This window comes from Lynx canadensis, chromosome C2 (assembly GCF_007474595.2).
Source record: "Lynx canadensis isolate LIC74 chromosome C2, mLynCan4.pri.v2, whole genome shotgun sequence".
NCBI lineage: Eukaryota > Metazoa > Chordata > Mammalia > Carnivora > Felidae > Lynx > Lynx canadensis.
In genome coordinates this window covers 13,460,668-13,485,123 of record NC_044311.2, presented here as the reverse complement: position 1 = coordinate 13,485,123, position 24,456 = coordinate 13,460,668, and the positions used below count along the sequence as shown (strand labels likewise).

At 38.5% G+C, this 24,456-nt stretch overlaps 1 protein-coding gene across 3 annotated transcripts in view; it reads left to right on the top strand.

The window, feature by feature from the left end:
* Positions 1-6,159: 6,159 nt before the first annotated feature.
* RBMS3 (RNA binding motif single stranded interacting protein 3) overlaps positions 6,160-24,456 on the top strand; it is a 692,670-nt gene continuing 674,373 nt past the window's right edge. For all 3 annotated transcript variants that reach the window (XM_030329793.1, XM_030329794.1, XM_030329792.1), the window contains exon 1: positions 6,160-6,735. In XM_030329793.1, coding sequence (XP_030185653.1) covers positions 6,661-6,735 — 75 coding nt within the window. In that variant the 5' untranslated portion in view covers positions 6,160-6,660. The remainder of the gene's footprint in view (positions 6,736-24,456) is intronic.

The window sequence follows — 24,456 nt, the reverse complement described above, 5'->3', positions numbered from 1 at the left end:
CTTTTATATATACTGTGAGTTTTCTGTTGTAAACACAAAGATTATCTTATCCAGTTTTAGAATAAAATGTTTCAGATCTCCATCAAATGATGCTGAGGGAAAAAGCTGGGTTTGGTCTTTATACAGACTTGGGTTAGGGATGTTCCTATACCGTATTATCATTGGATGACTTGGATAGAATAGGTAAAACATTTCGTTCTCAATTTGCTCAGCTATAAAGTGTGGAAAATTATACCCACTTTCCAGGTACTTGTGAGTTTTAACTGAGGAGGCATTCATAAACTTCTGGCACAGCGTCTAGTATATAGTAGGCCATCTATCTTTTATCTCATTTTTCTCCTTGCCCTTCTTCTTTTCGTAAGTAGTGTTTCTTAACCCACTGCCCACGCCTTGTATTCCATGCAGAAAACCCTTCCCCTCCTCTGAACATTCAGTAGTTAGGTTTATAGCAGTTCTCTTTCCAGAAAACTTAACACATTTTTTACATTTGAGTGTATGTCTCATTTCCCCTTCTATTTCATAAAGTATTGCACTTTCACCACTGACAGATAAATGAGATTATTTTAGATGGAAATTTTTTTCATTTACCTAACAAGTATTTATTAAATGTGTATTAAATCCCAAAGCCTGTTCTGGGTGCTGGGGATAAAACAGTGAACATGACAGGTAAATTCCTTGCCCTTGGGACCTTAAATATTAGTAGAGGGGATCCTCAAAGAAGGAAATCAACAAATATAGAATCCAAGGGTAGGCTAAGTGAAGTTGTGGTAAGTCACCAAATCTCATTAGCATAATTCCAACAAAGGTTTATTTCTTGCTCATGACAAGTCAGTGGCTGGTCCAGGTGACCATTCAAGGCAACTGTTCTAAGCCTTCCAAGATGCTTCCTCCATGTAAACACATGCTTCCATCAGGAAAGAGTGGGCTGATGAATCCAACAGCAGCAGTTAAAAGTTCATACACATGTCACTTCTGCTTCCAATTTTATTGGCCTTAGCAGGTCACATGGTCATGCCTAATTTCAATGAAGTGGAGAAGTGTGAGTCTTGGTGATCCTAGTGGTAAAGGAGAAACCTATGTGACTACCGCAGTATTAAGGGCTATGAAAAGTATGTGTAAAGAGAGAGAGGAGTGTTAAGTATTTTTAAAAAGATAATAAAAGCAAAATAGACATGAGTTTTCATGTATATCTCTCATTGCTTAGAATTATAATAAAGAATGTACTTCAAAAAATTGGGTCGAGTTAATATTATTTGATAACTATTGTTAGAAATAGGTATTCAGATATAAGGAAAAGCATTTAGGTCATTTCTGACTGGCTGATTTTTCGTAGATACTGAGATACTAAATCTACTTGAAGACAAGGGTGATAATTTTTATATTGGTATTCTTGGTTATTTAGGCACATAGTAGATGCTTAAGCAAAACTGTTGATTTAAATAATGTTCATTGTTTTAAATTATTCTTGCTTCTCTACAGGATTGTCTTGAAATATAGCCCATTATAATTTTGTCCTGAAGCTTGAAATTTTCTTCCAAGGCCAATTTTTATTGTCTTTATCTCCACTAAAATTTTACATTTAATTATGGTTCAGATTTGGACCACAAATGGTTGAATCACTAGTCGTCTCTTTCTTCTGGTTTGTTTCAAGTATGTTCTTAAAGAATGGATAAGTATTTGATAGGAGAAAAGATAATTGTATCACTTCTGTCGGAGTTTGCAATCTACCATCTTATCTTTTTTTTTTTTTAAACTTACTTTTATCTTCAATAGGCTGTTGGCATCTGTTGTGTTGGAAAAGGATTTCCCAAATTTGAATAAAGAGAGCAAGAAATACCAAGTTGTGCTTTTGTTTGTTTTAGTTTATTCAAGTTCATGAATGTCTTGTAGATAGGGTAGTATATAGCTTTCAAAGGTAGTATAATAATAATGATAATAATTATTATTATTTGCTTATCTCTCTACTGTTCTTTTTTTCTGCTTTTGACTAAGTCTTTGTCATTTAAAAAATAAGTCAGCCAAAGAGAGGACCCATTTATTCTTTGAGTGGATAGGTCAGAGCAACCAGAAGAGAGTCTCCCATCTCTACCCAATTGACCCTCATTCCAGGACCATCATTTCTCTAACTCCGGATTGTATGTCTGAGATGTTGTCTCTATCCTGTTAACCAAGAACTTGTCTTAAATGAGTGTCTCTCCAGTCTGTATTGTGAATCATGTGAATTTGTAAGAGTCCATGCTCTTTGATGTGGTTTACTGCTCTTGGATTTGTACAAAATTTGTTAGTTGGCAAATGGGACACAGCTGGCTTCTGATTTAGAGAGTGCCTTAAATTAGTTACCTCCTACCTTAACTCGATCATTTAAATGGAAAGCACTACTGCTCCAACAGAGCAGACATGATATAAAAACTATTTCTGACATGAGTATCTTGCTTCCCCGATTGCAATTGCTACTGGTGTCTCTAACGGAAAAAATAAAAAAAATAAAACACAGGTTTTACAATTCTCACAAGTGGTAAACTGTCTTTGCGTTATTTAAGAAAAGCTTTAAATGTTCAGTGAATGTGCTTAGACTAATGATAGTTGATGCCCAGGACATAGCAATAACCCAATGAAATACAATAGCATTTTGGAAAGTGGCAATTTGTGTAGAAATTGCAGATATCATCAACACATGCTGGGAACTTTACATGTAATAAGTGAGCTATAGCTTGGGCTGAGGAGTTACTTATTTGGCCCTTCATTTGTAAGTAAGTCACCAATCCTTCCCCTCCAAGGCATAGGTAGGCCAGTTATTAATAAAAGAATACTGACATCCTTTGTTCATAGTGGTAAAATTGCCAGAAGCAATTGAGGGTCCTGATCTTGTAAGTCTTAGTATTTGGAGGAACCTCATTAAGTCATTTGGAGGACAGCATTCTATAGTTGAAGATGACTAGCTCTACAATCCGAATATTTGGATAGAGTACTGACTGTACTATTAACTAATTTAGCTTTCTTCACTAAGTGCCCACTAAGACTTACGTGATCTGGCCCAGGGTATCTCTCCAGTCTTCTTTGATAATCTTTACTCCTTGCTTGCTCCATTTCAGCCTCTGTGCCATTTCTTACACATTTTAAAGACATGTTCTTGCTGCCAGGCTTTCTGTACTTACTGTTATCTCTGTCTGGAATGATCTTCCAGATGCAGGCTGACATTTATTGAGCAGATCCAGTATGTTTCAAGGTGTTACAAATGCATGGCATGTTAATCTGGGTGAATTCTCATGATAGCTGTATGAAGTGTGTGGTGTGACATTGAATGGATGAGAAAAGGAGGCAGAGTGATTCTGTCAGAGGCAGAACTGGAACCAAGGCAGTTTGGGTGGGAGCCCAGGCCCTCATAAAAAGGGCTCTCTTGGTACACAACACCCAGGGTGTGGTTCCCACCCTTCCTTTAACCTCAGAGCTCTTTCTTAGTGAGCATTTCCTGACTATCCTATTTAAATTTTTTTATGATTATGTTTGTTTATTTTGAGAGAGAGAGAGAGAGAGGGAGGGAGGGAGGGCAGGGGAGGGGCAAAAAGAGAGGGACACACAGAATCTGAAGCAGGCTCCAGGCTCTGAACTGTCAGCTAGAGCCCAGCATGGGGCCCAAACCCACAAGTTGTGAGATCATGACCTGAGCTGAAGTCGGTCGCTCAACTGACTGGGCCACCCATGTGACCCCTGACTTTCCATTTAAAGAGGAATCCCTATAAAGGAAGAAAGGAAGGAAGGACGGATGGAAGGAAGGAAGGATCCCTGTGACTCTGTTTCTCTTTACTCAGTTCTATATTTCTCAACAGCACTGCATATTACCTGATTTATATTGCCTGTTTGCTTGCTTATCACTTTATCTCCCTCACTAGAATATATATTCTATGAGGGCTGGGCACTGTTCTGATCTTTGTTATCACTCTATCCCCTGCATCTAGAAATTTACTGAAATGTACTGAAAGAAGTGTGTGAGTTGGGTTAGAATTTTTATTGTATTTAAGATATCTTATTTTTCAAACATTTGCAGAGCACCCTTTTTGTGCTAGATTCCATGGCAGGTTTTGGAAATATGAAGGTGAATGAGATTGATGGGACCTTGTACTTTCCTGCTTTTCCTGAGGCTTTAAGGGCATCATAGAAGAAACAAACACGCAACTAACAGGCGGTTGCCAGGCTAAGCATTCTATTAGGGCAAATGTAAGGTGCAGTAGGGAAGTGAGGGTTCAGGTAAAGCTACTCTGAAGGGCTGATACGCATGCTGAGGGCTGAAGGATGGAGATGCAAGACCACCCTAGGGCAGAGCAGATAACAGAAGGCCCTGAGAGAGCACATTCTGGTTCAAAAGCAGTTCACTATGACTGTGAGGGGCAGAGCTGACTATCCGAGTCTGGAGAATAAAGTTGGGTTTTCAAGTGCCTTGAAAACTATTCCAAGGAGTCAGGGCTTTGGTGTCTGAGCAATGAGATGTCCCTGAATGGTTTTTAAGTCCATGTGATTTTGATTTCGTATCTGATTTAGTTTATAGCCTTCGGCCAGGTAAGTAGGCAGTATTTCCACTTTCTGGATGGGATGAGTGAGGCCTGAATAACACATTTAAATGTTGGGGGAGTTGATTTAATTCTCTCAATGATAGTGCTATCAGGACTCCTAACATACCTTCCCACCCTCTCTCCTTTTTTTCTGGTTGTTGTTATTGGCAAAAGTCAAACATAAAGCTGCCCACCATCCTTATCTTTCTCCAAGGAACGTCCATGTACTCACACAGCTTCCAATAACCAGACCCCTGAGTGGAAGCCAGTGACCTCAAGGGTGGCGGGACTTGTATGCGGATGGACACCATATTGTGCATTGGGCTAGAATTCTCTGTTCTTCACTAAGAAGCTGGATTTATACCAGGAACCTCTTATCTGAAAAGGCGACTCTGGACTGGGGAGAACAGAGCTGGTTTGACAAAGTAGAGAGGCTCTCAATATTGGTCTGCCCACGCTTTGGGCATGTGTGAGCACTCACAGCAAAACACAGCTGGCATGTCTAATTTTAGCCTTGTCTGCCTTGAAAAGAGACCCTTAAAGGAAATATATTTTCTCTGAAACAATTTGTATTATTAATGTAATAGCTGATAGACCTGTCAGAATACTGCTTATTATTGGTGGGGAAAAACTCTGCCAAGTAAGTATGATTTTTTGTGTGTGTGTGATGTTATCAGTAAAGTGATTAATGCATTCATGAATCAAAATAATTATAAAGAGATAGACAGTGAGAAAACCAGTGATTTTATTTATAAAGACACCCGTCAACCTAGTGGGATACCTCTTTTGATGCTTACAAAATGGATGTAAGACTGAGAGTGACCGTTTCTGCTCTAGTAAGTCGGTCACTGTGATCGAACAGTAGTCCCGGAGTAGACTCTACAATTTCTTCGCTACTTTTCATTCTCCATGTCCTCCAAGAAGAGTTTCTGAACCGGGTCTCAGATTCATCTGGCTTTATATGTTAACAGGTTTTGAAAGCATCTGAGACACCCTGTTTCCATTTTCACCAGCAAGGGTTGTCCCTCTGCCTTTATTTATTATTATTTTTCTTTCTTTCCTTTCTCCCTTCGTCTTCCCTCCCATGGTCTTCTGTGTTTTGTTTAGCAGGGTAGCATACCTTGCAACTTGGCAAGAAAAAAAAAGAAAAGAAGGCAGCTCTTGTGGGGGGGGGTGGTAGATGAAGGGAAGGATAAGAAATAATCCACCGCCTGCATTTGAGTTCCCCGGGTTCAGTTCCAGCGGCAGCCAGCTGGCTGCAAAAATTGCTTTGCTATTCGAGATAGCCAGCAGAGGGAATCGGAACTTTGCTTGCAGCAGGGGTTGAAGCAGCCTTTTTTTTTTTTTTTTCTTGGAGGAAATACTGCAGCCTTCTGGACTGCGTACGCTGCTCCCTGGAGAGGCTCTCTCGGTTCCACCCACCGGCTGGAAGGAGGGGAAGTGAATGAAAGGACAGGACAAGCCCCGAACACCATGTCACTCTGGGAGGGAGACAGCAGCAACTAAGCTGTGCGAGGTTTTGTTTTTTTTTTTTTTTTTTTTTTTTTTTTTTTTCTTTTTCTTTTTCCCTTTCTTTTTCTTTCTTTTTTTTTTTTCTTTTTTCTGTTTCTTCTTTCTTTCTCTTTCTCTTTCTTTCTTTTTTTTTTCTTTTTCTTTAAGGTGGGGAAAGAGACAAACAGGAGACAGGAAGCTGATCTGCAAGGATTCGGAGTTGTGCTAAAAGGACTTTGATTTTTTTTTTTTTCCTCTCTCTCTCTTTACAAACGCTGGCAATTGACATCACTACAGACAGCCTGGTAGAGAACAAACTGCCTCATCCCAAGTGGACCCTGGCAGCTGGGGGAAGGAAGGCAAGATCTGGGGAGGCTGTGTCTGTTGGTCTTTTTTCCTACCGATACCCCTCCTTTTTTTTTTTTTTTTTTTTTTTTTTTTTGGTGTGTTTCTTTTTTAAATTCTTGCTGTGTTGGAACTAGCGAGTGGTGGAAGACGAGGGATTTCTGAAGCCTCATCAGTCATCGAGACTGTCAGGAATAGTGGTTTAAGAGGAAGCTCGGCCTGGGGCACTATACCCTGTCATCCAGTTCCCTGCCTCGGAGATAAAGATTCCAGCTACATGGGCAAACGCCTGGATCAGCCACAAATGTACCCCCAGTACACTTACTACTATCCTCACTATCTCCAAACCAAGGTATGGCTCGACCCACAGTCTGGCAATCAGTGTGGTATCCTTCTGCACTTGGGATGGGAAATAGACAGGCATGTGAATTATTATTTACCTCCCCTTCCCCATCACCTCTTCCTGCTTCTTTGAAATTAGTAACATACCAAGGGAGTTAATGAGGCAGAGGAGAATATAAGAAGAAAGCAAGCCCGGGATTGTGGCTTTCTCTTTTAGGAGAGATAATAGTTTCGCTCGTGTTCTTTTGTTGTTATTTGGCAACATGAAAATGTTCCTGATATCCGTAGTAAAGTCCTTTGCAGATGGACAGGGTTGTTAGAAAGGAGATCGTAACAGTGATTATCAGGCACAAGAATACAATTTCAGGGGCTTTTCTGGTGAGCTGTTCTTTGTTTGTGGCTCTAAAAGGGTTTTTCCCACTGGATAGGACACACCAGGGTGGGGGCAACTCAAACTTTTAATCGCTGAGTATAAAATGAAAGAAGGGTGTGGGAAGGTATAGTACAGCTGACTAAAGTCCTTTAGAGTTTGTTTGGGTGTGTTTTGTGTGTGTGTGTCTGTGTGTGTGTGTTTTATTTGCCTTACATATTTTATTTTATATCGAGGATGAGCAAGATGCTAGAGACTGAATTTTGGAGCTTTACCATAGGTGTTCTTTACTTTTAGAAGCTCTGTTTTTCTGTGCTGGCTACCATCAGGAGGCCTGGGTCTTGAAACGGGATGCAATGTAACTGATGATAATTGGACGTGAATTGGTTAAATACTTGAATCTTTATGTGTGTGCTCAAATGATCATTACGGGGCCAGTGGCAAGCCCACGTAACGAAGCAGTGGGCAGTGCCAGCCGTGAACTTTATCCTGCACTTCAGACATGAAAGACTCTCAGGTGTGAAATCACTGCTCCAATTTGTCAATTAAATTGGACTTGACTGGGGTGGGGGGGATGTTGGTGTAGTTACCACTTTGAACGCATGGGTTATATTTCTCTATGGATGATATTATTTTGTATTGCATTAGCCAGACTCCGCTGTCTTCTTAATAAATAAATATGCCGAGAGTGAACAAGGCGTGCCTGAGTGATCTGTGCTGTCACTAGGACTCGATGATGTGATTAGTGTTTGGTAATTCATGCTGTAGTTAGCTCTTATTTATTCTGTCTCATCAAACAATGCCTATTTGTAAACCAGACCAGGCAGCAGACTTTTAGAATTACATTAAAAATTGTTGCTTTTTTCCTTTCTTTTTTCAATCGCTCTATGACTCGCCCTGCCCCTCCAAGGTCGACTCACATTGCTTTTTGCCTTTGTGAGCATTTAGTTTGTGCTGCTGCTGCTTAAATAGACCAGCCCTCCTGCTCCAGTGCCTTGAGATTTAACTCTTTGGGGGATTGGGTAGAGAATGCTGCCTGCCTTCCTTAAGGAAATGGCAAAACAAGGACAAGTTAAAAAAAAAAAAAAAAGGAAATTTATAGTCATTTCTCATCCCCCAAAGAAACAAAAACAACAAACTCAAGGGTTCCATGAAAAATATCGGACATTCCATCCCTTTTACTCATTTGGCTAAATTTTTCCAAATGTTTCAAAATTCATGCTTTCTTTTTGGGTCTTTTTTTTTTTTTCTATGAAGTATATTCAGAAAAGAAACTTCAGATAAAAATGAATGGAATAATGAAATAATTGCTTTCCTGCTTGAGATTTCTTTTAACTTATTACCATCAGGAAATAATGTGCGTATTATATTAAGGACAGGATGCTAGATGAGCTACACTGATGGGACGTGTGTGTGTGTGTGTGTGTGTGTGTGTGTGTTTGAGAGAGAGAGAGAAGGGGGGAGAGAAGGAGAGAGAGATTAGGATAAAGAGGAAAAGTGAAGTGACAGAAAAAAAGAGAGCCTAAAAAATACAGAGGGAATTAAAAACAATCTGTTTTGGGGTCCTGTGTAGTTTAGTGTTGTGTAGACAGGCAGCATCTGGATCTTGTTACTTTCAAGCTAGTCAAAGCCATCAACTTCTGGAACATTTTTAAAGAAGCTAGATCCATTAGGTGACCTGAGCTGATATTGGGTATCAGATCAGGGTGGTAGGGAATATAAGATCAGCTCCTTTGGCTATCCTGGTAGTTCATATTGATTATTATGTTGTAAAATTTCGACAGTGCTGTGAAGTTGTCGAATGCTGTTACGGTGGCTCTGAAATGACAGACATTAATAACATTCCTGGAAGCTGAAGATGTGAAAACGTGCCCTGGTTTGAAACGTGGGCGCACAGGGGATGGGAAGAAGGGTCAATCATATTTTCAAATGTGGGGGCTTCCTGACAGCATGAACACTATGTAATAAAGTACCATCATGCCCCCGTGTAACATGAACACAACTAGGTTATTTCAGTATCATTTTTTTGGCTTGTTTTATGCTTATATCTTAAAATTTAATCTATAATACTTTTGAAGGAAATACATGCTGCTCATGTTTATTTGGTAAGCCCAGGTGGAATTCATAGATTCTACTGTCCTTCCAGCCTTGGGTTATAGTTATAATCCATTTTTGAAATCATAGCTGTTTAAAATGATGCTGGTATATAAAGAATACTCATGGTTGATAAAAATAGAATTCTGTGGTTGACAATAAAAGTCATGTTCTGGTGACATCATAATTTAAGCTGTTGTCTAAATTCAGGTGTTTTCAACTAATCAACAAAAGCTGTTTACTGACATTATTTTGGGTTGGAGAATCTTTATGGGATCGTTACAGAACTGAAAGGTTCACTATTTATTGTATTCATTCAGAAAGTGCAAAATACTGAACCTTTTCTTTTACTTCAGTGTGTGTATTGGATACAGCTGCTGTTTTATTATGATAAAACAAAATGAAAGTAGGATTTTTAAATAAATGGAAATGTTTCTGTTTCCTCAAATGCAATTAAAGTTTTAGAAAAACTTGGGACGCTTCCCTGCCTTCTCTGCTCCTCTTATTTCCGATCAAATTAGAACCAATCCATTAACTTTGTTGCTTAAAATAAAATATAATAATAGTAAGACATTTATGCTTTTCTCCCTTTGAATAATTTTCTAAATGCTTAAAACAATAGATGAGAAAAATGTACCTGTAAGTTAAATGAAAACCAGTGACTAACTGGTGGCTAGCTATGCCTTGCAGCAGTGTTGTTCCAGAATGCTTACTCTCCAAGACCTCACGTTCAAAGTTGTCATTTGTCAATTTTCTTTGGGCCATTTTTCTTTTCCTCTCGAAAGAACCAATTTCAAAAAGAAACGTTGGTTTTGGTTAAGCAGTAAAGAAGAAATCTTGGTGACATGTTGTAATATTTATATAAGAGACATAATTGGATTAAAAAAAAATCTTCATCAAAACAAATTTGCTGTTTGAAGGCCACCCAGAATAATAAGCAGATTTTAGAGAACGGGGACCAAAAAAGGGTTCATGAGCTTAATGATAATGTCTATAATGATGTTTGACTGAGTTGTAACCTAATATTTCTCAGTAATTTTGTTCTAGCCCATTCAAAGTAGCTAACCTGTTGCTTTTGCATTGTGAGAGCCAGGGTGAATTTCAATCTGAATTTGAGGTACTTTGGGGTGGTTTCTTGGCAAAACAGCTTAGTCAAACTAGGAAAAGTAAAAAGAGTGAAACATGGTCACAGCCTGGCGAACTAATATTTTGCAGCTGAGAAATAGGTATTTCTCTCATAAATGATGCTTCGAAAACTTGGGTCATCCTTCCAAAACTTTAAACTTCGTCCAGGCACCCACAGCAAGCTTGTCCTTCCTTCTGTTTCCTTCCCCTGACCAGGTCACGACATTTCTATCAATCCAGGGCACAGTTTCTACTCACGCTGCTTTTCCATCAGCCCACTGCTTTTCCTTCTTTGGCCGTCCACTCCCCCTGAAGATCTTACAGAAATGGGTTCAGACTGTGGGACCCTATAGGGTTTTTCTGGCTGGTGGTACTCAGATTGTATTCAGAGCATGGTGTGAAGTTGGGGTCAGGTGTAAGGAGTAATTCATCAACTGCACACCGATTTCAGGCTGAGTTTCTAACCATCTGCAGCCTGGACAGCTGCCCATCTCTCAAAGTCTCGCTGGAGCCCAACTGATTGTGCCATAGAAAGAGCAAACACTTGAAACACAAAGGACTAAGGAGGAGGTGAAGGAAGAGAGAGGCTCGAGAACGGAAGAGAGAGGCTCCTAGGGGCAAAGGATATTCTCAAAGATGTAAACGTACAAATCCTTCAAAAGCAAAACAGAACAACCCCTTAACATACTTCTTGCACATGAAAATGTAGAAAATCTTGCAGAGGGAGGGAATGAGTTTAGAATTTCCTTAGTACTTCCTGCCTCAGATTTGCATTGATAGCCAGAGTTGGTAACTTGCCAGTTTTAAAACAGCCTTGAAAACTCCCAAGTTCTGTTTTCCTTTGAAAGCCTGAAACATACAAAACTGGTTTTCTAAAAATCTTCCAGCAAGAGAATTTTTAGGTACAACTCCAAATATTTCTTTTGCTTCAAGGGGGGGGGGGGGTAAGGTGGTAATATGAAACTATGATAAATCTTGTCTCTCTTTAGAATGTATACAATTTTAATTGGTTTTAAGTAAGAGAAAAATAGTTATAGGGGGTCACTTTCCCTTTCTAGTTGTTTTGTTTTCTTTACTCCCCCCCCCTTTTTATTATCATTGGGTTTGTCTTTTCTATAATATAGTCATTGTTTCACTAAGTTGAGTACCTACTTAGATGGAGGAAATATGTAAAAAGTTCATGTGTTTTCTTTCTTCAGAATCATGCCAAATTCAAAGGAAACATGTAAATTTGTTCTAACAGTATCTTTGTAATGCAGTTTGCTCTTGCTTTCTCTCAATAATAGAATTAAAACTCAACATTATTTCTATGAAGTAATTAAATCTATTAGAGGGTTGGAGGTAGGGGTGATTTGCAGGGAGGGAGGCAAAAGAAGGGAAGGAGGATGTAAGTTCATCTCAGGTCCTTCTGGCTCCAAGAATTCTGGAAAGCTTCATTTTTTGCACTAATATGATTTTTACACAATCCTTTTTGACATTATCAGTCTTTTTGGCAGAGAGAGGGCTCCGTCACAATTATGCCCATGCCAAATTCTAAGAAAACCAGTCTTTTCCTTTAAGAGAAAATCTTTTTAGTGTCGGACTTCTTATTCAGAGTAAATGGTTGATGTTTATCCAAAATTGGCTTCGAGTACTACATTAAAATTGTGTTTTGTAACAGTCTCATAAGCCACAGCTGTATGTGATTAAATAGTGTAATATCAAAAGCATGTGAGAATAGACTTTTTTATGCTATAGCTTTTGCACAGCAAGAGAGCAGATGAAACTACAAGGGCAACAGTGTACTTGTGTGTCGTAATACCTGTGTCGAGGACACGCGATGCTGGTCTTTGCAGTAGTGGGAAAAATGCTAGAACCGCCTTGGACAGGATTGAAACATACACTTTCTGAAGATGGAGACAGACATATGATACCAGTTTTTAAATATAGAGTGCCATTTAATTGGAAAACCCATATTTACTGAAGGGTCTGTAACCAGTGCCATTGGAAGGGGCATCATGACTCCCAAGGAGCACCGCATTCAAAGAGCCAAAGCGAAATTTCTCGTTTCTGTTTTGAAACCGTCAACTGTTTTTCTCCTGCTTTTTTTTGTTTTTATTTTGTTTGTTTGTTTGTTTGTTTTTGTGTTTTTTTGTTTTGTTTTTTGCTACTTTAATCTGTAGAACTATTGTAAGAAAATTTTCAGGCTGTTTATCCCTGAAGATGGGTAACAAGGACCAGTAACTTAGAAAGAGCAAAATAGATAACAGTGTGATTCTTTTTTAAGATATTTGAAAATAGGATATTTGGTTTTCGATGCATATTGCTCTACTGTGGCCTGTGTGAAAAAGAGCATAATTACACAAAGAGACACAACTTTTGGGTCTGTTTTTTATGGGATGTTTTACTTCCAAGTTTTTGGAAAAAAAACAAAAACAAAAACTATTCATGAAAATGATAATCGTGAGTTTATTAGAGTTGTAAATCTATAGGATACTAATACTAATAAAAGATTTATTAGTAAGTCATTGTTTTCAGATCCTTGAAAAAGTGTATAGGGGTGCCCGTTTTTCAGATTTCAGACACTAGAAAGCAACTTGGAAAAGGAAAAAAAAAAAAAAAGAAGGGTTGAGAAAGGTAACTTGGATTCTGTTTGGTTTTGTTTTTCATGTTGATATATATAGGCCGAGAATTTGTTCACATTTTAAATGTTTGGTTTTTTTTCATATAGATTTATTGGTCAGGAAGTATATACCATGTGGAATCAGCTATACGGATAAAGTTTTGTAATTCAGAACATCGATGTCTAATGGGTAACAAATTTCAAGAATATGGATAATAAATGATAAGACATGGATTCTGGTTTTGTTTTGGTTTTGGAGGGAGGGAATTCTCTGAATTGTGTGTCAACGAGTTGGTTTCTAGGTCAGGTTCTCTAAGATCTCTTCCAGGCTTAGCATTTGTGACTCTCACTTTTGAGATAAATGAGCCTGCTTTGATGCATTCGTGGTACTGGGAGATGACCTTGGTTTTGTGCCATTGGTGAGTTTTTGTTCAGCCCCCCATTGCTTTCTCCAGAGCAGATCAAATGCTGCTTTGCCGACTTTGGTGATTTGATGAATTTAACTGTCTGCATCCTTTGCCACATCTAAACCCAGTGCACCCAGAGAAACACATCCATCACCTGGGAGTGGGTGGAGAGCAATTCCCAGGGGTGGGACAGAATGACAGGCATCATTTTATCATGGCCGTTGCCGTCTTTGTTGTGGTGGTTAAAGTTTTCTCCTTTGGGTAAAATTAGAGCTTGTCCAAAGCCTTGATGGTGACAGTGTGATGCTTTACTTTTCCTCATTTAACTTCCTCTCTGCAGGTTGTATAAGAACTGAATGGTTAGGCATATGTTTGGCCTAACCAGTTGGGGTAATGAAGGCAGTAGGATTGCCTCATTAAAGTCCTGATACCCCTAGTTTTATGAATGAAACCAGGAGCTAGTGTCAATGTGGAAATGACAAATCGATAGATGAAACACTATTTTGACTGGAGTTTGCAAATCCTTCAAATCCCTGAATTTCTGAATAGTACCCTTTAAAGCATGGGAAATAAATACTATAGTAACTATAGCGTATGGTATTATATGAGGAAAGGAATAACATCTTTAGGACACAGAAGCAAGACCGTTATCCTTTCCTCTTTTCCTTGCCAGGTGCCCTTCTTATTCTCAAAAAAGTCCCTGTTAGATGCATTCCTGAAAGTTTGTAGAATCTCGAATTTTGTTTTTATGAGTGATAACCAAATAGAAAAAATAGACTTGAATGCATATATAGTCAAGGCAACCCTTATAATGTCCTGTCCTGTTGTGTGGAAAGTAAGGCACAATGGAAGAAACAAACAAATCTTACTATATTCTAAATATCAGTAGTAATGGTTTGGGGTACTGATTTTTAATTTGTTCCAGAATTAGCTTTCCTATCATTATATTGTACTGTTAAGAAATTGTTGTACATCACACTTTATATGCTAGATATGATCTTTTGGTTATTTCAGTCTTAGCTGATAGTTTTCAAGCTGAATATGGATCATGCATAGAATTTAAGGAGGATTTTTGAGAAGTCTTTCTATTTTTATCTCATGTACTGCTGTCTATTTATCTTAGTCATATTGCTGATTGATGATGATTTAATGAAAAGGAAAATGGAAAACAGAATGCTAACTATCTGGGTTTCTGGAACTGGTTAAGATACCTTGAAGGCTTTTCTTATGTATGTGAGTCATAGCTGAAACTATTATCAGTGTCTTGTAAACTCTCAGTTGCCCCTTTTAAAACTTACCACTCACACAAACTGGACAGTGGCACCCTGAATATCGCTTATGCTAAGCTAACTTAACACTCAAGCAAATATACTTTTATACTCCCAAGTAATTTCGAGTAGATGAAGTATTTGAAGGATTGTGTACAACGCTTGGAATAAAATTTCAGAGATTGTTTTCTAGTGTATCATACAAAAAAACATACGATATACCTGTGATGTTTACTTTCTTCTCAGGAGATGAGAAAAACACAGTTTTTTGCTGGTTTGTTTGTTTGTTTGTTTTTTAACTTGACGCTAGTCTCTTGAAGGGTTGTGACGGCTCCTGAATTATCCTTGGTCTTGGCTTTCAGCCCCTAGGCCTCTTGTCTGTTGCTGTCCGTGACAATTCAGACTTGAACCATTAGAAATTAAGATATTGTGTTTCAATTTAAGACAAGGAATTCTGAAAATAATAAAATTCTGATGTTCTTTTTAAAATTTATTCCAAAAGATTAACCACTGCCTTCAGACTTCCTTATTTATCTGTTAGGACAACTTGATTTCATCATAACAATAGCGAGTTTTCCCTTCCCGCCTTATTCTGGTTTTCGTGTTTAACTTCGTTAATAGGCTGGAAAAAGATAAAGGAAAAAAATCAGAAGGGATAGGTCAATGACCATGGAAGAATTTCTCTCCAAGTTTAGTGGCTTCCTTTAACAATGGGAAAGGTGAAAGGTCATTTTAAAACTCTCATTTTCTGGACAGTCCTAGAAGCCCCCATCTCACAAACTTAACAGACATATTAAAGGGCACTAATATTCCCCATCAAAATAGATTTCTTTTGTTTTTTGCAATAAAATAGTTAGAGTTTTTATAATTTTGCTGCCCAAACTCGAGTGCAAGTAAATAGATTTATCTCGCCTGCGAAATTGTGGCTGGCATCTGGCATACAGGAGTATGCATCTAACATGCAGATTTTCTTGAGTACAAAGATTATCAAAGGACTAAGTGGAACCATGAATAGAGTTGACAGTGACTTGTATTTTGTTGATATGTAAACAAATGTTTATTACTTTGGTTTCATAGTTTTCTTTTTAGTTTGGAGGTGATGCATTTTTTTCATCTTGTCAGTGTTTTTCTGGGTCCCTACAGTGGTCAGAAAGCCTGAAAAGCTGGCCATGTCTCTACCTATCGTGGCCTTTTGGCGTTTAAGATATCTCTGTATTTTAGTAATCCCAAATTTCCGGGGCGGGACACGTGGTAGAACAGCACAGTGTATCGGAAAATGTCATTAACATTCTTTGGCTAAAATATGTCAAAAGTAGACACATTGGTTTGACCTTTGGCAGCAAGGACAGCCGAGAGTTCCAGATCTGGGTGCCAGGTTCACAGAATTTTTTTCATTGTGCAATTGGTGGAATTGTTTACCAATTGGAAAGAAATAGAGCTTGGATGTAACAGGTGTTTCCCTGGGCTTCCAGCTTAAGGGTACAGGCAGGAGGCAAATCAATGGCATAATATGTACTTTATGGCATAATCTTTCTAAATTCCTCTGTCTGGAAATTGGGTCATGGTTTTGCTGTGTGTATTAAAACTTCCACCTCCTCCTGTTTCTCAGGGTCCATAGTTGTTCTCTTGGTGTGCAAAGGTCCCTCTTAGCCCTATGGAATCCATGTACTTTTTACAGAACATATGTATCTACATGTGTGCACCCTCCAACCAGATCTATCATTACGTGCACTGGTGTTGGGCACACTGAAGATACTTCAGCCCTGAGCCTCACGTGATAGCTTCCTTCATATTCATTCTTGTCCCAGTGATACAAGACAGTCAGGATCCCAGGCCCAGGGCATGATCATTTACTCCCAACTTGAGAAGGATTTTTTTTTTTTTCTTTCTCTAACTTCACACATACACTCGTACCTAAAAATTCATTCCCTTCCCCAATCTTCCAGGGAGAATTCTCATGATCACCTGATGTTTGGATTCTCTACCTAATTACTCAATTTTTCTTCCCAGCTCTCTGGCTAGATCTCACTGAATTTCATTAGCAGATTCAAGGAATCAGTTTTGATTTAGCTCTCTCACATATAACACACTCACACACTTCTGGAAACTTTAAGGATTATTTCAATGGTTCTGATTTTTCACTGAGGCTGAATGACCAGGGGGAATGTGGAGAGGCAAAGTGGTCTCAAGGTGACATATATGTGTTCTTTCCATATCTTTTTTTTCTTTTCTGCTAGTTGGTAGTAAAAAAGAGACAAGTCTCACTGAAGTACAGGTAACTGATAATTTCCATTTCTTTCAAGAGAACTCTATCTTCCCATGATCTGAGGTATATTGATAATATAATATACAAGTTAGATACCCACCCTCTTTTCCTGTTATTTTGATAGCATCTTTTAGAAATCTTATTGATCAATTGATTCTAATTTCCCCCCCCAAATAATTTCTTAATAATTGTTTATACTGTGGGATTTCTAATGATCTTCAAAGCTTTCAGTGATAAGGCTGTCAATAGTATGGTGGAAAAAAAATGGCAGTTCTGAGATTTTAATTTAACTAGTGATTTATGAGAGGCCCCAAGAAAGAGAAAACAAAGAAAAGAAGAAACAGAAATTAGAAAGGCTAAGATCTTATTCTACGTTTCAAATTTCTGGAATTTGACCATATGTTTTCCTTTGCAAAGGCAAACAATAAGAACTCTTTGGCAAGGAAAATACAGTTTACAAATCAAAGAACCATCGTTAGGGAAAACTGTAATGTGAAGATAGAACTTGATATGGAAGAGTCATATAGTTGAGGCTTTTGGTGTCTTGTAGAAAAAAAAATCAATGCTTATGAGGGCAAACTTAGTGTTTTGTTTGGGTTTTGCATGTTGAGGCATTCAGTAACCTCCAAGCACTTGCTTTATTTGTTCTGACTTCCCATCACTAGTTCTCAGAACCTGGATAAAAGCTTTATTAATGTTTTTGATTGGAAACAGGAGTATTTTTCAGAAAGTCTTTGGAGTCAAAATTTAACACATATTTAGGCATTTCTATATATAAAATGTTCCTCTGACATCCATCCATACTTGAAAATACAATCATGAGTGAAGCTCCTAATATACATTGTTCAGTGTGGAAAGGATCTGGCTTTGAGAGGAGGAGAAACAGCATAAATGGTAACACCAGAAAACTTGTATTGGCATTAGGACCACACAGTGCAAAGTACTCACCAGACAGGAGTGCTGTTTGTGGGCCATGAATGACCCAGAGATCCACAGAGGAGTTGAACTGAGAATGTGTGTGCAATACTCTCAGCACATGCATATGTTAGAATCCTGGGTCCTGGTGAAAAGAGAGTCTGGGTTTCAACATGGTCACTGAGGGGTTTAGGGCAATTGAGGTCCAAGAAAGATTAGCTATTCTTATTACTCATAGGCCATCTTTTCTGCCAAGTTCATTTGCCTCACATCCCCATCCCTGTTCCATTTAGGATGGCTGTCTGATGTGACCTTGCTTGCACGTTAAGTTGTCTACGTTTCCCTGCCTTTCCCAGACTGTCCCTCCTGGGGAACTAATTCTTTTCTTTCTGTACCACAGCTTCTTTCCCACTTGCCCATTCCTGCTCAGTTTCCTCCTCCTATCTCAGGTTTTCAGCTATGAATTTATTTCCCTTCTTAGCCTCCTTGCCTTTAGCTGCTAAACTTCTATATCCTCCTTCCTGTTCACTTAGCTTCCTGTCCCTCTTACTGTTTTTAGTTCTTGATTCCCCCCACCTCATTTCTTTGCAAGGTAGAATGGGAATGGGTTTTGACTTTCTTCCTTCTGTGCTTGGTCATAAATTTATTTTTGGCGTTTTGAATACACCTGTACTCCTCATATCTGTGTCAGGATTAGTCTTGAACCCCTGTGGACTAGGGCCATGGGGTCTTCATCTGTGAGTGTCCTGCAGTGGCCAATAGAGTGCCACTGAGTGCATAAGCAGTGCAGACTGAGTCATAATGAAAGGTTTTCAGAATGTGTTAATCTATGTCTTGTGAATTAGTCCATTGCTGAAAACCAGAGTTGCTCTTATCTCAGTGATGCTTTGTGTCAAAGGCATTTTGCGTATCAGAAGTAAGTCTTGTTAAAGCATCTTTCTTGACATATACAAATTGATGCAATCTCTCCCTGCCTCACCTGCCTCACCCCCACCCCACGAAACAAGTGGGCCACCAGGCTAGGCACCCTAGGACTGTTGGCTGGAGTTGGTTTACATTTCTAGCTCATGGGACACACTATGATAGTAGAGGTGAGCTAAGCCAGAAACTGCAATAGAAAAAGAAAAGAAGAAAAAAGGAAAGGAGAAGGGAGGGGGGAGAAGAAGAAAGAAGAAAGAAAGAAAGAAAGAAGAGAAGAAAAGAAAAGAAAGAAAAGAAAGAAAGAAAGAAAGAAAGAAAGGAAGGAAGGAAGGAAGGAAGGAGGGGGGAGAAGAAGAAAAAAAAAAAAAAAAAAAGCACAGGAAAACTGCCACAGCGTGCATTCCAAGATGCTGGCAAGAGCATCCGAGTATGTGCCAATGCAGGGAGGGGCCGAGTGGATTTCAAAGGCAGTCTGAGTAGCTAGTATTTGGAACTTGGGGATGAGAGTAAGCAAGTAGGTCAGGACTAAATGGTAGTGATGGTGGTTTGGAGGGAGTAAGAGAGGCCATTCCTCAGCAGTTGCCAAAAATATCAGCTTGTGTATGCGGCTTCCTCTCTTGGGTTGGCAGAAAGTTGGACATATGAGGAGGTGAACTTAGCTCAAGGGGATAGGAGATGGATGGAGTGTTATGCCCTTCTCCTTCTTTGTCCGCTTTACTATTCAGGGGATCTTGAGTCTATTAGCCATACATCATCTATCCATGCCACATAATGGTCCACAACAATGCTGACATGGATTTTTTTTCACTCAAAACTTGAAAAGACCACTTTGAAGATCAGACAAGAATGCCAAAATTCCTACTTTGGAAAGAGGACTCTATATACCTTCCCTGTACAATTAACTAAGGAGGCATAAAGATATGTCTAAAGTAATGATAGATGATATAAGATAGGATTTTGATGAAGACTTCAAAGCCTTTCTCACCAAGGAATGTATGAGAACAGTAACCTAGTTGTGGTTAAGGGAACAAACTGTGTTTTTGGTTTGGACGCCTCTTGATTTTTCCTAGTTGCCCTGATTCTCTCTGTTTGTTACGTGTTTTTTTTTTTCTTTTTTCTTGCGTCAATGTTCTTATTACCATTTTCGCAAAATATAGTTTCTATATATGTAATTCCTCCACACCTGGTAAATTTTTCTCTTGCAAGGTAATCCTACTCATTTCATCTAATGAAACCATTCAAAATGTCAAATGAATGTTAGTAATCTCTTTCAGCACAACACATCATTCTGTCAGAACTCTCAGACATAACCAATATTGATAAGAAAATCACACGGGTCCTTCTATGGCATTCTTTATGTCCGTGCAAACATACAATCATATCTGTGATACATGAGATGATACCTAACAGGTTATTTTACTTCTTTTCTGAATGAATTGTATACTTTGTGACATATTCACTGAGTCATTAGATATACATCTGTTTGTTTTTTTTTTTTGCACCACATATTATGCATGCGATACTCATTGATGGGCGTGATTTTTTTTGCCACTGTTTTGTCATTATGAAGAATGCTATAGTATATGTACAAGGTACTCATTTGAATTTTGAAGATGGAATCAATGATCTTCTGAAGACTAAGAAAATGTCTTGATGAGTTTCCTCTTACACAAGGATTACCCTCTCTGCTTGGATTCCTAAACCAAAGACCCTGCATTCTGCAAGACCAGCCTGCCCCTTTGTGTTTTGGTGATAAGGGTTATAATCTCCTTTTGGTGGGAAGACGGTCTTCCTGACTGAGGTCTGAGCTGGAAGGGAATGTCTCACTGTTCGGCAGAAGCAGAAATGTCTTATTTTCCTTGTGACACCAGAATTGGGATCCCAACAGGTGCCTGGGATCAGCAGGGCTACCATTTCAGTGCTTCTCAGCCATTGTCTTTTTTTGTGGGCTGTGCTTGTGTTTCAGGCTAATTTTCTTTGCCGCCTCATATTCTAAGTTGAAGGAACAACCGCAGACAACAACAGCTTTAAGCAGCCCAAATCTTCCTATTTGATTGGAATCCCACTGAGGCATTTTTGTCCTAGAGTAAATATTTTGCCCAAGGGTTTGGGCATCAGGATTTTTCTTTTTGCATTATTATCTTGGGAACACTGCAAACTGTATTTTGTGATAGCCCTTATGTGTTGGACTTGTTTGGTGCTACTTGACCATAGGGGAAATGTCATGGTACGTTAATTGAGCTGGAAAAAGTGACTGTGGAAAAATCTAATCAATCTAGGTGAAATCTGATTTTATTTTATTTTCCCCTGTACTTGTCCTGTTTCTTACTTCCAGGATCAATTTTAATTAAAGTCAAAATATGGCCAAGAAAGAAAAAACAAAAGTTCACCTATAGAAGATGCTATGCTGGACTTATCTAGAAATACTTACTGACCAAAATCTGTCTAGGAGTCAGTAGACCATACAGCTTCACTATTTGTGCTTTCCACCGGAAAAGTTAGATCGAGGGCACATATTTCTAATACTTAATTCTCTTCCACATACTCACATTTCATAGAACTAAGTACACCTTTCAGAGTTTGATGGCCAAGTTTCGTGTACTTCTTTGGAAACTTGGAATTTTCCTAAACATGAAAAAAGTCATGCTAGGATGACTTTTTTTCTTTTACTTTGATGTATGCGAGGTTGGATAGGGAGCTTATGGTTCAGTATACCAGAGCCAATTTAGCATTTTCCCATTTTACAAATAGAATTCTCACCATTTTTCACCAGGCTTGAAAATCAACAGTGTACCACACTTCATCTAGATTTGGTGCAAGTAGAGCATTTTTAAAAAGTCTAGAAAAAGAATTTAATGATCAGAAATGACAGCAGCACTTTGGTCAGGTGAAAAGACTAAGTTCTGGAAGGCCAGTGCTTTTATTCTCGAACTTGTTTTAATGCCATTTCCCCAGGGTTTCCTTACCTTTTCACATTTCAGTTTCCTGCCATTTCTTCCCATCACAGGAATATTTAGTTATTTGATAAGATGTCTTGACGATCAATATTAGACTACTAGTAATGTGTTTCAGTGTTCTGGAAAGAATGCCAATATATTAACGTATTATGAAGATGGTAAAATATAAATAAGAACCATTAACGCCAAGCGATTGTTATTAGTGATAATGGTAAGGAGAGGGTGACTGAAAGGCACGGAATTGACTTGATGCATGAGGATAATGGAGGACGAATCCTTGCGATAGCTCAGATCAATGCTATTCATTGAAACATTTCTTTGCACTTCCATTGTGTTTCTCTGGCATCCATCTCTGCAATCAGCTGGATTGAAATCGTGTAGAGAGCTCCGCTTCCAATATTTCTCAGACTTCTTACATGAATTTTTCTTTTTTTATTGTCGTTTTATTTTGGAAAGCAATGCAAGCCTGTCTCGGCGCTCTGTAGAAAACTCACCCCGCAGTCTGAGATGAATCTATTGGGGAATTGTCTGGTTTTTACATCGCTGTATTTCACAATACTTGCACTTTCCTCATTTAAGTTCCCAGGGTGCCTTTTGTCCCCTAAAGTAACTAAATTAGAGGAGGGAATGGGGTGTTATTTTCTGACAGCCAGCTTTCATAGTGTCAGCTCTTGCTTCCCTAGAGCTAAGCCTCATATTTAAAAATGCTTTCGGTGAGGTCAGCACTGGTTCTGGGTGTGGTATTGGGTTTTATCTAGATAATTTTCAAGACTTTTCATTGGGGAATGGAAGGACTGAGTTTTGTTTTACTTTCTCGAGCCGACATTGAATTTTCAAATATCTTTCAAACTTGTTCACGTGTAGCATTACTAACCTTAAAGATTACCCCTGTGTTAATCTCCTTCTAACTCCAATGGCCACGCTTACCGTGCTCTTCATGCTCAAAAACCAAGGGCCATCTCAAAGGTCTTCAAGCTCTGTGACCCTCGACCCTTGTTTGGCATACAGTAAGTGCTCAATAAGTAATATCAATTAACTACATGGAAGTCGCTGCTCCATTTCCTAAACTCTAATAACACTGATAGACACTCTCTGGAGCTTAAACCATTTTTTTCTTGCCTTCAGTATATCTCACTAGCTACCAGAGAAAATAATTCTGGTAGGACCTTTCTGGTCCGACCACAATGATTTTCACATCGTCAGTGCTACTCGATATTTACTGAGGAAAGAACAGATGGCTTCACTCTCTAAACATCCTTTAACTGATTTTATCATTTTCAGGAAAGTATAATGAAACCTACTCCATACTTATCTATGTTTCTCTTACAGTTTTCTTTTTTTACTTTTTAATTTCAAAATAACATTTCACTTTCAGTTCCAAAGGCACTGACATAAAACTAGGGAAAAAATATAAAAGTGAAATTCTCCTCGAGGTGTTTGGCTTTTTTTTTTTTTTTCTCTAAAGTATTTTCTTGCTTCTTACTTATTCACATGTTTACTTTCATGTCAACATTGACTTAGGCAAAAAACCAGAGTATTTGTACATTTGAGTACAAATGTAACTGAGTACATTTGCTTTCTCCTATACCTTTGTGTATTTTCCGTCTGAAGGAGTTTTGTAAAAGAGGGAAATAAGATTTTTCAGTGTGCGTTGTTGAATGACAATATCTTGCAGTCCAGTTCTGTGTTCATTTGTTTCATATCCTAGAGTTATTAAGAAGGGATTTGGAACTTGGAATTTCAGAATGGGAAATAAAATATATCAATGCATCGTGTTCATGGAGCTATTTCTTGGGTTGGCCCTGTATAGGATGGTCTGGACAAGACAGAACGAGGTTATAATGTTATTCTTGCTCTTCAGAAGTTAATTTATTTGAGGAAACAGAGGAGACACATGGCACAGAGGGAAAAATTAAATGCTAAATTGTGTGACATTGACTCACAGTGAAAAGAAAAGATGAGAGCTGTTTGGGCAGGAAGAGCCATGAAGGAAGAAGAGAGTCTTGGGTCAGTCTTGAAGTAGACAAAGGAATTGGACGTATGGCATATTGGTTAAAGTTGGGGAAGGATGGGAGGGATTCCTGCTGGAATAAGGTAGGAATGTAACACAGGCATGCTGTTGGAATTGAGGGGAGACAGGAGAGTGGGCAGACAGACTTAGCTGGAACAGAGAGTTTGAGAGGAAACAGTTAAGATAGCCAGAGTATATAGCCTTACAGAAAGGCCTTAGAGGTCAGGAAAGAAGGAAAAGGGAATAAATTATTTAATCATTGTACAGGGAGTGGTTTCATACACTTCATTCCAAAGGCATAAACCTTAAGTGAAAATAATGACAGATTGGAACTTCGTTTTGTTTTTAGGAGATTCCTGCATTTTGACTAGAGAAGTATTTACACATTTTCAACGAGAAAAACCCTACCATAATGTACGATAATGAGCAAATAAATCCCTTGTAGAAAAGGTTTGCTGCATTATATTGCAAAGGTTTGATTCTCTAAATATAAAATATGCTCCTACTACTTACTGAATAAGAAAAAAAAAAAAGGAAAGGACTCCCATAATAAAAGGGATAAAAATTCGTAAGTAAAGAAATAGAACTAGCTTCAAACATCCAAAAGTATGTCACTATGATCAAAGATATGAGGGTTAAAATTACAGTGAGATATTATTTCACCAGCTAGATTTTTTAAAAGTTAAATATATTCTAACAACCAGGGTAGATAGAGGTATAGGGAGGCAGCCATTCCCCACACACTGTCATAACTAGGGAAATAGTAACAGATAAGGAGAGTTTAGGCCTCAGTTT